Below are 18,116 nucleotides of genomic sequence, written 5' to 3'. Positions count from 1 at the left end.
CCTCAGCTAACAACGTATTCATACATCTAAAATAACTTTGTTTTTTAGCTCCTCGGAAGAGATTTGTCCTCTGCCCTAGGTCATCGTGGCCATTGAGGAGTGCCGAAAGGACGGCGAAGAGACCGCCTTGCTATAATTTGAAGAGATAATGACCCGAGGGACCCTCAGACCCTCCACCCACATCAATCACGTTGACATCCAATCAGAGCTTGGGTACTGCATGCCATTAGCAGCGGAGGACGGGTCTATTTCATGATAAAGCTGTGAATGTGATAGAACTGTACGGATGGGATCGTGCATCGCTGATGTTTGTCAAGAAGATCAATTTGAAGAGCTAACCAAGCACACAGAGACAGAAACACCTGACAGCTGTCACCTGTCAGTCAGCTGACCTGGACGTCAACATCTTAAAACTCTAATTATATAAAGGTGTATAACAGAATTTTGGCACCACTAGTGGCGGCAAATGGTACTGCAATGTGTTGTTTCAGTACCATTACATTATTTTATAATCTATTGGATTCAATCATTTACTGTAATTTAGTGTCACCATATATCAGCCAAATCTTCAGACTAATGATAACGTAGAAAAACTCTTAATTCACACAATAAAAGCCATCTGGGGTTTAAGTAATAGTTGGTAGTAGATAAAGTAAGTAGTAGTCTAAAATCAAGACCATGAATACAGTATCTCTTAGTGTGGGCCGAAACTACGCTTCCCATTGTCCTCACATGACAGAGAGAATGAAGAGAGGAAAAACGCTGTAATGGGTAATTACTCTGATTATACCTTTCATTCTGAAGAACAAATGATGCACCAAAGCCCCAGAAAAAATAACACAACAAATTTAATAACTCTGCTCCTCAGTGCATTACTAAAACTACTACTAAAACTTTGTAATGCCGTGCCAGATGTTTTGCCTCAACAAATTGAATGTAATCTTTAATTATGTTCGACCATGATGTAGGATTGCTTATAACAAGTATAATAAAGAAATGAACATTAGGTGGTTCAGAGTTGTTGTTACTGTAGGAGCAACTTAAAAAGGAAAACATTTTATTTTGTTCCATTCTAATGCAGTCTATTCTACTTTACTATATTCGACTGTATTCTTTTTATTTGACTGTTTTTTACACTCTACTGTATTCTATTTCAGTGGTTCTTAAACTTGTCTTTGTAGGGCCTTCTTTATGTAGCGTGTATCGCTTTGTGGACCCCCAAATAAAGACTTATGTTTTTAAACATAGAATTTTAATTAAACCAAAAACATATTTAATTACACAATGCTGGAACATCAATTTGATGTATGATTTTTCTGACGTTTGATTGCACAAAATTGATCATATATTTCTATATTTCATAAAATATAGGATCCATCCTGGTGCCTCCTAGGCCATGGCCCCCAGTGTGAGAACCACTGCTTTATTTCATGCTCCGAATTCTATTCTATTCTATTCTTCAGAGAATTACTAAAACTATTACTATAACTTTACAATTGTTAATAAACAAAGAGTAAAAAATAAGTTTCTGTTCTATTCTACTGTATTCCATTCTATTTCACTATATTCTATTCTACTGTAATTCCATGTATAACTTTAGAGCCATGCCAAAAATGATTTGACTCAACAGATTTATACTATATTCTTTATAAGTAAGTTTGCTTATGACAAGAAAAATAAAGAAACGAGCCTTGACCGATAATGTACAATTGTTAAGAGTTGTAACTTTGTGGGCAACATTTCTTCTGTATTATACTGTACTCCATTCTAATCAACTGTATTATATTTTATGTGCTACTTTCATTTCAAAAGATCTAAAAAGGTTTCAGAATTTCAACTATCAAACAGCGATGAATGCTCACACCAGTTTTGTTTACTTCACTTATTCCGTGAATTTCATTCTGGCTCACCTTTGTAGGTAATATCATTTAGAAAGCCTGAGGTTTCGAAACAACCCTGCAAAACAGTTAATATAAACACTTCGCTCAAACCACCGGCAAACTGCAATGACACGGCAGGTCACAATCTCCCATCATGCACCGCGCAAAACTTTTCCCCTCTAGACGCTAGGCTTCAGTTGCGGTAATGAATAAAACGGAGTCACAGCACACCCACATCCCAAAAGCCCTTTCACACTCCACGCCCGTATTTCTCCTACGGGCATCATTGCAATTTTTTATTTGTTTGTAATTTTTGCACTTATTCAACGATATTCATGGTGGAGGGAAACAAACCCAGTCTCCTGCTCTGCGTTCATTTATTCATCTTCACCCAAATCACGCTGGCATCCCTGAGCAGCCTGCAAACACTACTGCCAGCGTGAGTCACTCCCACAGTCTCAACACCTGGTAACTTACACGGGCATCTGTACATTCGGCTGCGGGAAACAAACTGAAAAAAAACAGTTGTATTCAGTGCAAGTATTCAAGTTCAAATGTGCAGAAGAATTTAAAGGGGCCAAACACTTTTCTTGCACTTTATTTATCTTGCCCCTTAAAGGTGCTGTGTGTCATTTTTGGAGGATCTATTGACAGAAATGCACTGTAATATACATAATTGTGTGTTCAGAGGTGTATAAACACTTTACATAATGAAGCGTTATGAACAGATAGAAATAGCTTATTCTAAGGTAATAAAAACAACGGGCAAACTGTTCTACAGAGTGCGTTTCGTAAATATGTTATCTCCTGCAAAGAAGCAAAACCATCACTACTGTACATCTTGGTCCTGTGAGAGCCGCCGTAGTGCTTTGAAAGGGAGGGGTGGAGTGAGCTGTTGGTTGCAATTCGCAAACTCACCACTAGATGCCGCTAAAATCTCCACATTGCTCCTTTAAGTACATGTATAATAGTCGACACTTACAATGTTTAGTTTTACATGGATATTTTTCACAAGATAGTTTACCCATGTTTTAATTTTTTAAAAAGTATGTACAGTATATACAGTATATTGAGACATGCTTCTAACAGTTATGGATGCACAACTGACGTGATTTAAACTGGCGACTTAAGCGGTCAGCATTTCCACTTTCGTCAAGTGGAAAGATGAAGCCTTATTCAGATAAATGGTGATCGTTCAATTATAATTTGCTTTAATAGTCATACCTTTAATATAATGGCCATCATGGGAATTCCTGGTGCCTGTGATTGCTCGGAGGAAATTATTTCACCTCCGAGACCCCACCCTCAGTGCAGTGTCGGATCTAATAAGAAACTGCGGAGCCCAGAATGAGGAACAACAGTGCTTTCTAAAATAGGACAAAAGTTATTACTTACTGCGGATGCGTGATCAGTTTTGGCCTTTACTTTCAGAAAGGTTCAAATTAAGTGCAAGCCGGCCCAAGACCAGCGCTAATCGTTTCTGAATGGTATCAAATTCGATCTTATTTTATTTGTGCGTAAGCATCAGACACTATATCCAATTTATCGTGGATACACAAAACATTTTCAAAACCTCTTGAGCTGTACAAATCAAGCTTGGGTTATGACAGATATGCTTGGGTTATTATGACGGTTTTTATTATGCGCTTTTGGAGCTTCAAAAAATGGGGTTTAGAACGGGTCCGATGTACAGCCACACAGCTACTGACCTGCCGACACGTCACTGGGTATAAACACTAACAGTAGAGGACAAGCTGTTGGAGTGCACTTTCCAGCAGCATCTCACCTTAGCCATACTCCCATCTGTTTACCCACTAATAAGGACACAACACCACACCGCTGCAGGGCACTGGACAGCGAGCTCTCCATCATGCACCGCGCCTCATTCTGACCCTATACGGCCTGCGCATTATCACAAACTGAAGAGTTTAACAAGCCCCAGCCAGAGCTTCAATATTTGCTGTAGGTTACACATCCTCAAAATGATACAAATATTACCCGGTCTTGCTCGAGTTTTGAGGCGGCTCTGGGTAAGATAAATAAATCACAGGACAGTTGTTGTTTGGAAAAAGGTTTTACGGCTTCTGCTCTCCGCCGTACCAAACAAAGCATATTAAAATATCATCTATGCAACGATTTACAAAAAAATGCAATGACAAATGAACATGCCTCCTAAGTCTTCTTGTGTTCCAGCTTCCCATGTATAGATATGGCACTAGACACCAATTTCATGGGTTCAGTTCCTTGAACTGCACAAACCACGTCTTTAATGCAAACAAACTCATTTACGGTGTCTTATTGCGTTGATTTATAATGAGGGCATGCCACGTATTTTAATTTCAACCAAACATCAAATGACTTTGCGCCAATGAACTATACCGTTTACCAGGTGCATAACCCTTGACGTCAACAACAAAATACTACTCAAAAGTCTTCTACCGGCTACAATTCTATCATTGCATTCCATTATATTTCATTATGCCTTGTTTTTTCGCCACTGTTTGTGACCAGAACACACATGCAACCTATTTTTAGGTCGTGACCCATCAGTTAAAATCCAAAAAGAACACCGGTCAACTTTTCTGCAATGTAATAGATGTTAATTTTCAAATACAAATGAACTGCAGTCAGTTCCGAACCAGCATGCAAAACCTTTTTATAAATATTCAAGCGACGAAACTACAATTACCACAACATTAAAACAACGCAAGCTCTCACAATGACCAGAGGACGTGCAGGTCCTAATTCGTTCACTAAAAGGGATAGTTCACCCAAAAATGAAAAAAAATTCCAAAGATATTTGGAAGAATGCTTGTTACCAAACAGATCTCGCCCCCCATTGACATTGACTGATAGTAGGAAAAAAATACAATGGTAGTTAAAAGTGCCCCAGAACAGTTTGCTGTTGTCCAACATTCTTCAAAATGTCTTCTTTTGTGTTCAGTTTCCTTCATTTTTCCTACTACGGGAGTCAATGGGGGGCAAGATATGTTTGGTTATAGCATTCTTCCAAATATCTTTCTCTGTGTCCATTAGAACAAAGACATTTATACAGATTTGGAACAACTCGAAGGTGAGTAAATGATGACCGAATTTTCATTTTTGGGTGAACTGTCCCTTTAAAGTTCACAGCAACACTTGGCCCTAAACTGAAATTATCTGCCTTTACCTCTCACAGTGACAGAATAATGTGACAGCGCTGTTAGCCATCACCCTGATTTATATTTCATCCGACAGAGGTGCGCTTATCCTGTGCAGCATATAACTGAAACTCTGCTCTACTTTTTCTTTTAGAATGAAAATACAGCATGTCTAAAACAGACGATGAGAAATCGAGGAGTCAAGAGGCTTTTTGTCTCTCTCACCAGTAAAATGATGGGTCCTCTCTATATACTTGTGGTAAGTGGCCCTTAGACTGGGCACGACATAAAACTCTTGAAAGAAGTGCACGACACAAATAAACGTGTTCAAAATGTATTGCAGACTATTGCAGACTATAAGCTCAGTTGATTTTTCTCTCCATGTATTTTCTATTGAAAAAAGAAGTATGTGGAGGAAAACATTGAAGGACAATCTCATTCTATAGAGCATTTTACTGTATAAAAACAAAGTCACTGCACTCAATTTGGAATATTCGAATTTAAAATGCAATTGCATATACTGTATAAGCGCACAAAACTCAAACTTTGGTCATTGTAAGCTAGCAATGTAAGGCTGCGTCAGAAATCGCATACTGTGACAGTACGTGCTGAATTTGAATAAGCACCTACCTATCGGCCATTAAAACAGTACGTTCTATATAGTATGAGTGGGAGTAGTATGAATACATTTCGGACATACTGCGTCCGCCATGTTTTATGGTCATGTGACCCATCTACTCTTTGACCTATGACGTGTTAACAATAACCTACACGTGAGCGTTGATAAAAACATAATTTAGTCAAGTGAAATTCCTTTATTGGCACTTACGTTAAAAACGGACGTCCGTCTTAAAGTTTTCTGCTATTTGATATACTTTTGAAATTTGACCGTTGCTCAGCTCCCGTGGCATCATGGGATAGATAATTGTCCATCCGATCCACACTCGGAAGTAGTAGACCATCCAGGTATTTCTCGCCTACTGTTTTTTGCATACTGAGGTTTCGGACATGCTATTCATGACTCGTACTCATTTTCGCCTACTATATAGTATGGAAGTAGGCGAAGCAGCCTAAGATTAGAAATAGAACAATAGCATAAAGTAAGATCAATTTTATTGAAGATGAAGCTCTGCGGAAGCTTAATTTCAATCTCAGATATAAAGCGCACACCTCTGTAGAAGGACCACTGAACAGTAAAATCTCATATGGGCGAGGGGGATTAATGGGCGGTCTCATTCCTGCCTACGATCTGTACAGGGAAGAGATTTGATTTCATGGGATTTTAACTTACGAAAAAGTGCCATCACAACCCATTTTACTTGATAATAGCATATTTCTGTGTAAAACAGGACATTGAATGACTAAAAAATGTGCAGGATTGGTTTGACTGTGGAAGAATAAATCATGTGATTGGAGGTGTGGTTGACAATTGAAAACGAGGCGGAGCTAGATCTCGCATTCTGTTGAACCTGTTATTTTCTTTAAAGTAATGTGCAACAGTGCAAAAAAAAGAAATTTCAGCACATTCTCACAGGAATTCGTAACTACACTGTAAAACTTTGCTGTAATTTCGCAGCAGGTTTGCCAGTAACTTACTGTAGATTTAATGTACAATTTTGTTTTAAGCATAAATTTACCCAGTTTATATATTTTTCTTTCATAAAACTAGACTAAATATCTTGGGTCACTTTTCTTGTTATGTAAATGTATCATAATTTAAGAAGTTTTAAATATTTTTACAGAAAACAAGAGAATAATGCTTAGGAAGAATGCCATTTTTTACTTTGTTGCTGCACTAATGCCTTCTTCAGTCTCTTCTTGCTCATTTTGAATCTCAAAAGTCAAAGTGTTTTAATTTTGATTAAAGTAATTGAAAACAGTACTAATTGGAAAGTACATTAAGTAGTAATTAAATCTACAGTAAGTTACTGGCAAACCTGCTGCAAAAACTACAGCAAAGTTTTACAGTGCATTTTACGATATAGCTTATTTGTACGATCTTATTCGTATGTTTAAGTACACTTTGCTTTCGCAGCAAGTGATGTTAGGTCAAGGGGGTGGGGTTCGGGGAGGGGCTTCAGTATTGCTTTTTCTAATAATCGTACGTTTTTTGTACGCTTCACATTGCATGAATTCATACAAATGAGCCGCCTCGTAAAATACTTTAAATACGAAATTCTGTGAGATCAGGCTGGCCATTTGAATATGTCTGATATAAGCGAGCCAGCAATTCATGCACACAGAAAAAGAATGGGGGTTAAAAATGAAAATGCGAAATGGCAGGTTTTACGCCTTTGAAATCACATGCTAAGAACATGTTATTATCGCATCTGTTTTTGAGCCGATTGTCTCCACAGGACGAAAAATTCTGATAAGATATGTGACTACTCCAAAAGTGCTATGAAAAGAAAACGAGTGATCCCTCGATTGAACACATTTATATTTGACCCTGGGTTACAATTAGCAAACCTAATTACATTTCATATTTCAATGGCTTCAGAAAGCGATTCTAGAAAAAGGACTTTGCTGCGAAACCAACACCACATGAATCCAAAGCTATTTTTAAGTTACTCTTCAACAGATTCAAAAAGAACCATCGACTGCAGGGGGAAAAACCTACAAACTCTTTTTTAAAGCGTGGGAGAATGTATATTTTGAGACAAGAGCTGCTTTGATTTAAAAACAGACAGAATATTATCAAAGGGCTGGACATTTAAAAATATTCAGAGTTCATGCAACGTCTCAGAGAAGAAGAAGAGATGTTACAGTGATCACTAAGAGGACTAATGTGATATAACTGTGTGTTCGGTTATTTCCACAAGCATTGTTTGCTGGTAATGTAATGGACTGAAATGTGTCTCTCAACTAAAGAAGGAGAATCAAGTCTTTGCTTTTGCATATTGTTTGTTCAACAAGAAACAATTCAATAACATGACACAACATTCAAGTTTTTCTGCGTGACTGTACTGTATTTAGATTCTGTGGCTCGCTTGGTGAAGCATAGGTCATGGGTTCGATCCCAGGGTGCACATAATGATAAAACATATCTTGAATGGCCTGTAGGTGCATATCGATTTAACCCTTAATATATTCTCTCTTATATCTTTCTGTCTCTCTCACTTTTAACCGCATAAGATATTCTGCTTCGGAATCCATCAATGTGGTAGTTGCACCAATTTTCTTTCCAGGCACTTCCTAGCGCCGAAACCACTTCACTCTTCTCAATGACCGTGGGGCGAACGGTTCGAGTAAGACAGCGAGAGCTATACAGAACAACTCGAGCATTATTACACAGAATTGGGGTCTTATTGTGCTCCAAATCCTGCAACTGAATGATTTCCTCTCAATGTGTGGATACTGTATATTTACTGTATTCTATAGGGCTTTCTTCAATTTACATGGTTGCAAAGCAGATTTGCAGACATTTGAGCACAAAAACAGTAAAGACAGGATGAAAAAATCACATCAAAATTAATTATATAAAAACTAGAACACGTTAAAAATGCATTCAAATTTTATATGAGTTTTATTTTTGCGTGAACTGTCTCTTTAAAGGAGTTCGACCGTATGTTGGGAATTAATGGCTGCTTTTTCTTCTGGTCCATTTAAGTACATCTTTATATTCATTATTTCTAAAGAGGGCGACCCTAGAACATCGGTGCATTCCTTAAAATGTTACAGTAATGACACATTCCAAGCAGCCTGTTTACTGTATTCGTAAGTGTTTTACATTAACAGCAAATGTCAGAGCGCACAAATCCTCCCACCTTCTTTTTTCATCATTGTGTACCAAATATGAAATGAAAAAGAAATGAGTTGCACTTAAACAACATTGCACTTTTCAGACATTTCACAGAGATGTGTCTGAGCATACCAAAAGAAGGCATCCCTGTAGAGATCAAGAACATTTGAACATGTCCAACGAGAATCTGCTGTCTTCATGCACAAACAAGCCGACAAAGTAATAATAACTGTTAAAGGGATAGTTCACCCAAAAATGACCATTCTGTCATTATTTCCTCACCTTTATGACTTTCTTTATTCTACAGAACACAAAAGAAGATATTTGAAAGAATGTCGGTAACAGAACAACAGCCGTATCCATTCACTTCTATTGAACGGACACAAAACCAATGCAAGTGAACGGGTACCGCCGTTGTTCGGCTACCAACTTTTTTCAAAACATCCTTTGTGTTCTGCAGAAGAAAGAAAGTCATACAGGCTTGAAACGTAAATGAGTAACAGCATTTGTGATCTATCGCTTTAAGGTGCAATGTTTTTTAAACCTCTGATGTCTCCGACTACAGATATTCTACTCTTGAAGGAAACTTTACTAATCTGCCCACATATCTTCCTTATCTGATTTTTTATGTAATCCTCTGGCTCACTGATTAAAAGCTATTAATAAAGATACAGAAACTTGAGAGGGGTTGATTCATTTCTCTCAGCCTTAATCACTTCATTACATTTGAAACAATCAAAAGAAAATCTTAGAGACTTTGTCTTCTATGCTCCGCACATCCTAAAATGGCACCTACGGAAAATGATATAAGAAGCAGATTTGGAAAAAATACCGCCTTGACCTGAAGTTCGGACAAATGCTAAAGTTTAAATTAGTTGATTCTTTAGCTAGCCAGTGTGTTGCTTCGGGTAAGACGTTTGTCTAATGATGGCTGATGCACTGTGTCACGAAAAGGCGTGGTGGAAGAGAACCCAAGCGCAGGCAGGCAGTGAAGGGGTTAACAGATACTTTTATTTTACAAAACACAAACAAAAACACCCACAATGGGGAAAACGAAACTGATATATATATATATATAAAACAAGAGACTTCCCACGAGGGGGCAAAAAATGAAAACAAGACAAATAAACTAACTCAAAGACACGACCAAACGTCTTAAATAATACAAGGCAAAAACTCACAAAACACGAACAGGCCAAGGAACAGGAACACGGGTGACAACACAGGCACGAGCATCAACACAAACACAATGCAGTACACGCACATACACACAATGCAGTACACGCACATACACACAATGCAGTACACGCACATACACACAATGCAGTACACGCACATACACACAATGCAGTACACGCACATACACACAATGCAGTACACGCACATACACACAATGCAGTACACGCACATACACAGAACGCAGTACAATCCACTAGCACAAGACAAAGAAACAAGAGGGTATTTAAAGGGAAGACAAACGAGGGATAACGACACGGGGCAGGTGTGGGTAATCAAACACTTAGGGAAGGATAACGAGGAAACGAGATGGCGGGAACAGAGACAAGACACTGGAAAAACACATGAGAGGTAAAAACATAAACATCTCATGGCCTTCCCACATAAAACCCAAGGACTCTGCCCCGATCCCACCACACGACTAGAATTTCATAAACAAGACGGTGGAACCGTGACACACTGGGCTTTGTTTTAGTTGGCCAACCATATCAAAGAAAACCCCATTGTGTCGCCGCACTACAGCAGAGCAGAATTTCTACAGAAGCCAACAAAATAAAACAAAACCACTGTGAATCATCAATGTTGCCGAGTTAAAAAATGATACGGCAACATATCCTTTTTAAATTGAGCAATTTAGGCATAGAAAAAAATGTGTAAAGATGTCTTTGGAAATAAATACTTTGAAAGACAGAATGCAGGCCAATGAAATGGAGTTTAGGAGTTTAGTATTAAAGCCAGTTGTATTAGTGTAACTAAACAATGAAAATACTTTTAACATGTATTCACCCTCATGTCATTCCAAACCTGTGTGACTTTCTTTCTTCTGCAGACCTACAACACTGGCACCCATTGACTTGTATGGACACAAAACCGCTGAGGCATTTCTCAAAATATCTTCTTTTGTGTTCCACAGAAGAAAGAGTCATATGCAGGTTTTGAACGACATGAGGGTGAATAAATGAAGATGGGTGAACTGTCCCTTTAACCGGTTTGTGCCGGTAACAGCCCCACATTTGTCATCAAAACCTTGACCACTCCAGTATTTAAGCTGGTCCAAACTAAGATGCGTTTTGTCTGTAAAAGCAACAGCACATTTTTTCCTTATTTATCAGATTCATAACTTAAATCAGGCTTTAAAATGACAGATTTTAGCCATATCATACAATCCGTGGAAATGTCATGTTTGCATATAAAGTGGCTTACATCAGTGTGTAGGAGAGGAGAGGTCAGCATCTGACCAATTTATGCACAAATACGGAAGATGGCAATCTTTAGAATCCTAAGATTGAATTCTTTAGTGATTTTGTTCGACGCAATGTGACACAGGTATAAAGAAACATCATAGGTGTGCTATCATGTGCCTTGTTAGACGGCTGATTCTGATTGGTCAATCCTTGTGTTTTGTGGTCACATTTAATTGCATTTAAATCCTGATTACCGATATCAACCAGTGTCCGTTATGCCTCACTAATGTTATCAACAGCACAAATCCGTTTTTTAACCAATGATGAATGCGTTGATTGAAACAGGAAACAGTTCCAAGCTTCCATTAAAGCATCCTGATTATCCATTAGACAGACAAATAGAAACTGGAACTCTGGGAAATCTTTTTCTGCGTTTTACTGAGGTGATAGACTTTAGTCAAAGTAGATGCCAAATGTAATTTGAAAGTAATGAAAAAGGCTACGAGGGAGTCTTTGTTCAGTAATATGCACTGTTTTGCATGTGGTTTGTCAATTGTTTAGTCGAGAAACCAATACAAAGAAACTACAGCTAAAATAAGATTACACGTTGGATTAGCGCATGAATAAATGTTGTTTAACCATTTTGTTGAAAGAAAAAGAACAACGTTCTGTATTCCCTAAAACGTTTCCTTTTCTGACATCCTGAGACCCGAGTTCAAGGTCATGTGCCTATTATCGTCCTCTTTCTCTCTCTCCCCATGAGTTTCCATCTCTGTATTATATATAATAACTAGTTTAGCTCACCTTGAGGAAAGACAGGTTGCGGTTGCGTTCGATACTGGTGATCTCCAGATTACCCATGACCACCTCACAGTTCTCGTAGAATTTACGGAGAGTTTTGTACTGCTGGTCCAAATCAGATAGCGTGCTGAGCTTGTTATCCGTCCCGGTACACACTGTGCAGAAAAAAGAGGTAAGATATGGTAAATATGATACTAGGCTTTAAACAAATCCAAATGTGAGCTTTGAATAATTATTTGCCAACAAAAAAACAACAAAATGAAAAAAGGTGGGTGAAAAAAAAACACTGGAAAGATTCCAAAGCAGCGTTCGCTTTTCCAAACAACGTGTGTGGTTTCCTCGGGCAACCATCATAAATCTGGCCTCCATATGGATCCTCGAGCATCGCACATATTGTGTGAAAAGACACAGGTCATTACTTTAAGAAAATAATTAGGCAAATTACCGAGCGAAGGTCCGAGTGCATTCGCGCTTCCTCTGATCTGCTTTAGCAACTCCAAACATCTGCCATCCAGATTAAACTCTTTGCTTCCTCGTTTTTCAATAAAAAAACACAGTTAGCCTGGCAACAGCATTAACACCAGCATCTCTGTTCTGTGCGCCAAGCTGAGGACCGCGAGCCGAGCAGCAGGTATTAATGAAGTATAATGGTGAGCGATTGTTTAAAGGTGAACCCAGAGACTAATCCGAGATTTAAAGCACTATGGTGGCAGACTCCATTCAAAAAACAATCCTGGCTTTATATCAGGGTAAAGGGACCTCTTACGCATATGTACTCTCATAAATGGTAATTGGGTCCTCTGGGTTTTAAACTACTATGAGAGAAATTGTGTGCGGACGATGTGTTTGTAGTAAGTAAAAACTCAAACTGCAGACTTGTGATATCAGGCGCGGAGGTATATTTATCTGTGTAAATACTAGGGCTGCATAACGATTAATCGCGACTAATCGTTTGCAGAATAAAAGTTTTTGTTTACATAATATATGTTGGTGTACTGTGTGTGATAATTATGTATTTATAAATACACACACATGGATGCATGATTTTAAGAAAAAATATATTTAATATTTATATATAATATAAATTATATATATATAAATATAAAACATATCAAAAGTTACATATTTCTTAATTATATACAGTACATGCATGTACGTGTATTTATATATACATAATTATCACACGCAGTACACCAACATATATTATGTAAACAAAAACGTTTATTCTGCAAACGATTAGTCGCGATAAATCGTTATGCAGCCCTAGTAAATACTAACCAAAGTTTGCAAACACAAACCTAGGATGTGACATTACTGTTACTGTATATATTATTTTCACCACCCAAGAGACATTGGTTAAAAGAAACGTTTCAAAGGAGGAACACGTTCAATATAAATTCATCATTTTAAAAGCAAACAGTTTTTATGAGTCCATTTTTTAAAAACACTGTAAAAATGTTGTAATCTTTTTTTTTACGGCAGCTGGGGTGCCAGTCAAATACTGTAAAATAACAGTTTTGTCACGTTTAATTGCATGATTTTCTTGTAAATTTGCAGTCTTTTTGTGTACGTCAAAAATCTGTTAAAATACAGTCAAATTTTGAATTACATTGAATTAACAGAATTTATTAACAGACATAAGGCAAACACAACTTATATTTTGATATTCCAGTACTGAAGCTGTTTCTGAGAGCAGAAGTGTGATGTCTGTGTGATTTTTTGCGATGCCAGAGATGGGTCTTGGCCGTGAAGTCTAATGGGCAGAAGAACAGACATGCCCCTTTAACCGCGGTAAAGGTGGTAGACTTGACATGCAATTAAATGCACCAATTCCACCCATCAAACACCTTCATGTGTCCGGCCTGGACCATCTGCCGCATCAGCTGGCGTGTGCCTGCAGATCACTGTGATGTGAACCTGTGTGCGTGATGGTTCATAAGAGAATGTGCTTCTGTGTAATTGTGACACATTTCTATTAGTTTCATCTGGCAGGAAAAACTTGGAATGCCACTTCTGAATCAGCCTCAATGAACACTTATGCAAGCCTCTAATAACCTTCTTTATATTCCTAAAAAAATGCAAATGCCATGGTCACTTCAAGGAAGTGAGTTCCGTTTGTGATCACGTGATCTTGGATTACGAGTTCTCGCAACGCATTTTGAAGCAAATATGATGCGGCATTTTGAAGTTACCTACAAATGTAAGTACAATCATTTAGTTTGTATTTGTTTTATACTATTTCTGTCAGTGCTACATATGATTAAACATAGTTAAAATATAGTAAAAAGAGAATTATTTTATAATCAGTCTAATCAGCAAAGATGTCAAAGAAGATATTATGTGGTGAGATTAAATTTGTGATGTTTCGAAAACTGTAGAGCAAAATACTAAGTCAGAATTATTAGAAGCGTATGACTTCCAAAAAAGTGAATCAAGTTAATTGACCCGCTTGGTTTGAGGGCTTATCAATAACCAGGTTTATATATTTGTGTTGTGCTTATGGCTTTATGTGGCCACTGGGCGCGTGAAGGCAACAATAATCAGAAGTAAATGAACACCTGAAGACACTTGAATAACGAAAAGATGAAACTGATCAGAAAGTGATGAGAAAAGAGGTAAATAAACGGCAAGTGAGTAAAGGAATACCTGGGACATAATAAAATACATTTGTGACCAACTTGAGGTTTAGCATTTCATTCCCAAAACAGCGCCAAAACAAATTTAACACATGTTTTTTTAAAGAGTACATATTTTGTGAATTTTAAGATTTGTAAACAAAATTCCTTATATCACAATGTAACTCACAACTTGAACCGCATCCAAGAAAATCCATGGATGAATTTAAACTCTACATCATGTTACATCATCGCTACATGCATAAACATATTGATCTCAGCTCTTGGCCAAAGTACAAAGCGTTCTTTCATACTAAATCATCATAAAATAAATTAACACTTGCGTGGATGCCTCATAAAAACTTCACATACAATACAGCCAATTGTTTTCCCCCTGGGCCACATAAGCACTCACACACAGTGCGCATGAATTCTTTGTCTATTGTTAATGTCCTCAAGGTTGTGGATATGCTTGTCCGCTCGACTCCTGGAAGTCCTGCATGGAACCGCTGCCAACAGAAACAATGGTAACACTGTCTACTGATGCATATCAGTATAAATAGAGACCTCATTTCCTTCTAAAGCGTCGAGTTAGTGGGCAAATTGGGAGATTTTCTTAAATGCTTTAGCCGTTTCATAAAAGACTGTTTTGAACATTGAGTTACTTTCAACAGTGAATGCAACAAAGAAATGCCCAATGAACACACACCATGCCCTAACCAGACGGAATGCCACAGGCAATAAAAGCTGTTTTCTATGTTAATGTATTTTTTTACTATTTCTTTGGCATTGCGGCTGACAGCTCTGGCCACACAGAAATCTCATGGAAATCTCTCCATGGAAATTCTGAGTATCACCATTATTAATGGGTGACCAAGATATATTTACCTCAGACTTTAAACAAAAATAAAACATAAGAACTATAAGTGTGTTTCATAACAAAAAATGTCTCTGTCACAGAGTATGTAATTTTAATAATGTTAAATTGTTCCATTCATTAATTTCTTTATATCCTATCCAGTAATGCAAGATAGCAGCGCACTTGGGGAGAGAGCTTATCCTCTTCTGATTGGCTGTGATTTGTGATTGATTTTGTCATGATTCTGCCTCATCATGTCATGTCTTCCTTGGTCTTGTAGCAGGATCATGACAGAGCCTCATGTTTTGTGTGGAGAGAGACATGTTATTGTTGGTTCTGACATAACATGCGCTCTCTCTGGTCTCGTCTTTGACCCCACCCCCCTCATTTAGCTTCCCATCAGTGTTTCATTCCCGACACCTGTCCCTTCTTAATTATCCTTTGTTAGTCTCCCTATTTAATGCCCTTGTGTTTGCTGTCCCGTGCTGGTTCGTTTTGTTTGATGTCTTCCCCGATCACCTTGTCTGTCTAGTTCCTGCCCAGTCCCTGAAAGTAAGCCTTGTTTGTGTTAGTTTTTAGTTCTTGTTTTGCTGTTTTATGCTACCCTTGGTTCTTTGTTTATTTTCCTGTTTGCCCGTCGTGGGTTTTTGTCTTATTAATAACGTACTTTTTTAACTGTCTGCGTCTGGGTTCTGCACAAACCGTGACAGATTTTGGCACGTCTTGTAGTCGCGTCGCATCTGGTGTGGACATTGGAATTGAGAATCGCATCTAGTTGGGACACTATTCATCTGGCGTAAGCGTAAGTGACATATTACCACAATACTTCTGTTTCATTATTACACTCACTGATCATCTATAACTCCATAAGCCTGTGTCTTCCTGATGCTATAACAAATCTTCGCTTTATTTTTCAACCAATCACAAGCTTTTACTAAACAAGACCTTACCCATTGGTGCTAACTTTAACCACTACACACACACTCTGATTTTTTTTTATTTGTTGGGGACAAAATATCAAAAGAAAATAAAATTTCTATGGTACAGTGACAATACCATGCTAATGAATAACTCATATGGTATTTATGTGTTACTACCCAGTTACACTGCAAAAGCATTTGTTTACTTCCACAAACTTGTAAATGCTCAATTGATTTTATCTGATAATCAGCAGCTTTTCACAGCTGCGGTTGACTGTTTAACCTGAAATCTTCCTTCAAGAGTCATTTCAACTCAAAGCGGTGAAATACAGTAAAACCCACAAGATTAATGAAGTCACAAAACAGCATTTTGTATGAGTGCAGTTCAAGTGAGCATTATAGTACGTGGGGTTATTCTTCATGAACACTCGGCTCAATATGGATGTGATGAGATGAATGCTGAGAATCATAATGTATTGATCGCTGTGTCGAGTATTCAGAAATCAGAACGCAGATGTTCATAGAGCTCAAGCTGGGATAATTTACAGTCATTATCATTTGCTTCATCTCAGTCATCGTGGGAAGTGAAATGTGCGTAGTTTTGCGATGTGGGGGTAATGTGTAAATACACAGCAGTAATTGTATTACAATATAACTACATGAATGTGTAAAACACCCATTGAAGTGCTTATGAAATGCATTAATTTGGTTTACACTGAGTGGCTCCTCCCCCTTTCAAAACTGCATTTAGTTTACTATATAACCTTGAATTTGATAAGAAGCTGAAGGGATGTCATAAAAATTGATGATCAGTTTTGGCAAAAGGGATAGACTGCAAATTTTAAATGCTTATTATCTTATAAATGTGAATTTTGTCAGTGTTTGGAGTGCACTTGTTTACAGATTTCCTTATGACTTACATATTCATACCAAAAGCATCAGTTTTAATCCCATAGAGAGATCACTTAAAAACACCAGATCAAGAGGCATAAAATTAAAATTCATATTCATAATAACGAAAACCCTGATTTAATAGTTTATTCGCTGTTGAATAATGCTTCTGTATTTTACCGCTGTGAATATATCCAATCATGTCCCTGCATTCAACTACATGAACAAAAATAAGTCTGAACAAAACAACATTTAGATAATAATCCTCTGAATATCACATTTATGCTTTGATTTCTAAAGCCATCGTGTTATTTAGTAGAAGATTAAGACCACTAAAAATACAATACAGGGGAAACAATGGTTTATTTACATTTATTCATTTGGCAGACACCTTTATCCAAAGCGACTTACAAGTAGGAGAGCACATGAAAAAAGTTCGTTTATATTGCCGTTGCCTTTCAAAAATATCACAATTATCTGCAAATCAGTGATTCTATCATTTTGGGGCTTTTTCTTACAACAAATCACTAGCTATCATCCCTAAAATACTTTGTCAACAAAAGGGGTTCAATAAGTATAGAAACATCTAAATCTGCGGCGATACCAGTCGAGTAAAAGCATCTTAGTATTCTGCACTTTAGCTGAATTTATTATGAGCCCTTCACATCTTGTGAGTCTCGTCAAATGCCCCGAGAGTCAGTCAACAGACTCTCAGCTTCAGATCTCTGTGTAGTCCTGAAAAAGTGCCACATCAGACGGCCAAAGTCTGACTCCTGCCCTGCGGTGCAGTTTCTCCACAGAGTTTGTTTTGTGCTTCCCACTGGCCACATTCAAACGCTCCACTAATC

At 37.7% G+C, this 18,116-nt stretch overlaps 1 protein-coding gene across 3 annotated transcripts in view; it reads right to left on the bottom strand.

Moving 5' to 3' along the window:
- LOC130553382 (receptor tyrosine-protein kinase erbB-4-like) overlaps window positions 1–18,116 on the bottom strand; it is a 128,932-nt gene that overhangs the window by 46,232 nt on the left and 64,584 nt on the right. For all 3 annotated transcript variants that reach the window (XM_057332316.1, XM_057332317.1, XM_057332318.1), the window contains one exon: window positions 11,987–12,138. In XM_057332316.1, coding sequence (XP_057188299.1) covers window positions 11,987–12,138 — 152 coding nt within the window. The remainder of the gene's footprint in view (window positions 1–11,986; window positions 12,139–18,116) is intronic.

The sequence above is a fragment of the Triplophysa rosa genome, linkage group LG4 (assembly GCF_024868665.1).
Source record: "Triplophysa rosa linkage group LG4, Trosa_1v2, whole genome shotgun sequence".
NCBI classification, from domain to species: domain Eukaryota; kingdom Metazoa; phylum Chordata; class Actinopteri; order Cypriniformes; family Nemacheilidae; genus Triplophysa; species Triplophysa rosa.
The sequence above is the reverse complement of the archived record's forward strand: the minus strand, read 5'-3'. Positions and strand labels throughout refer to the sequence as shown.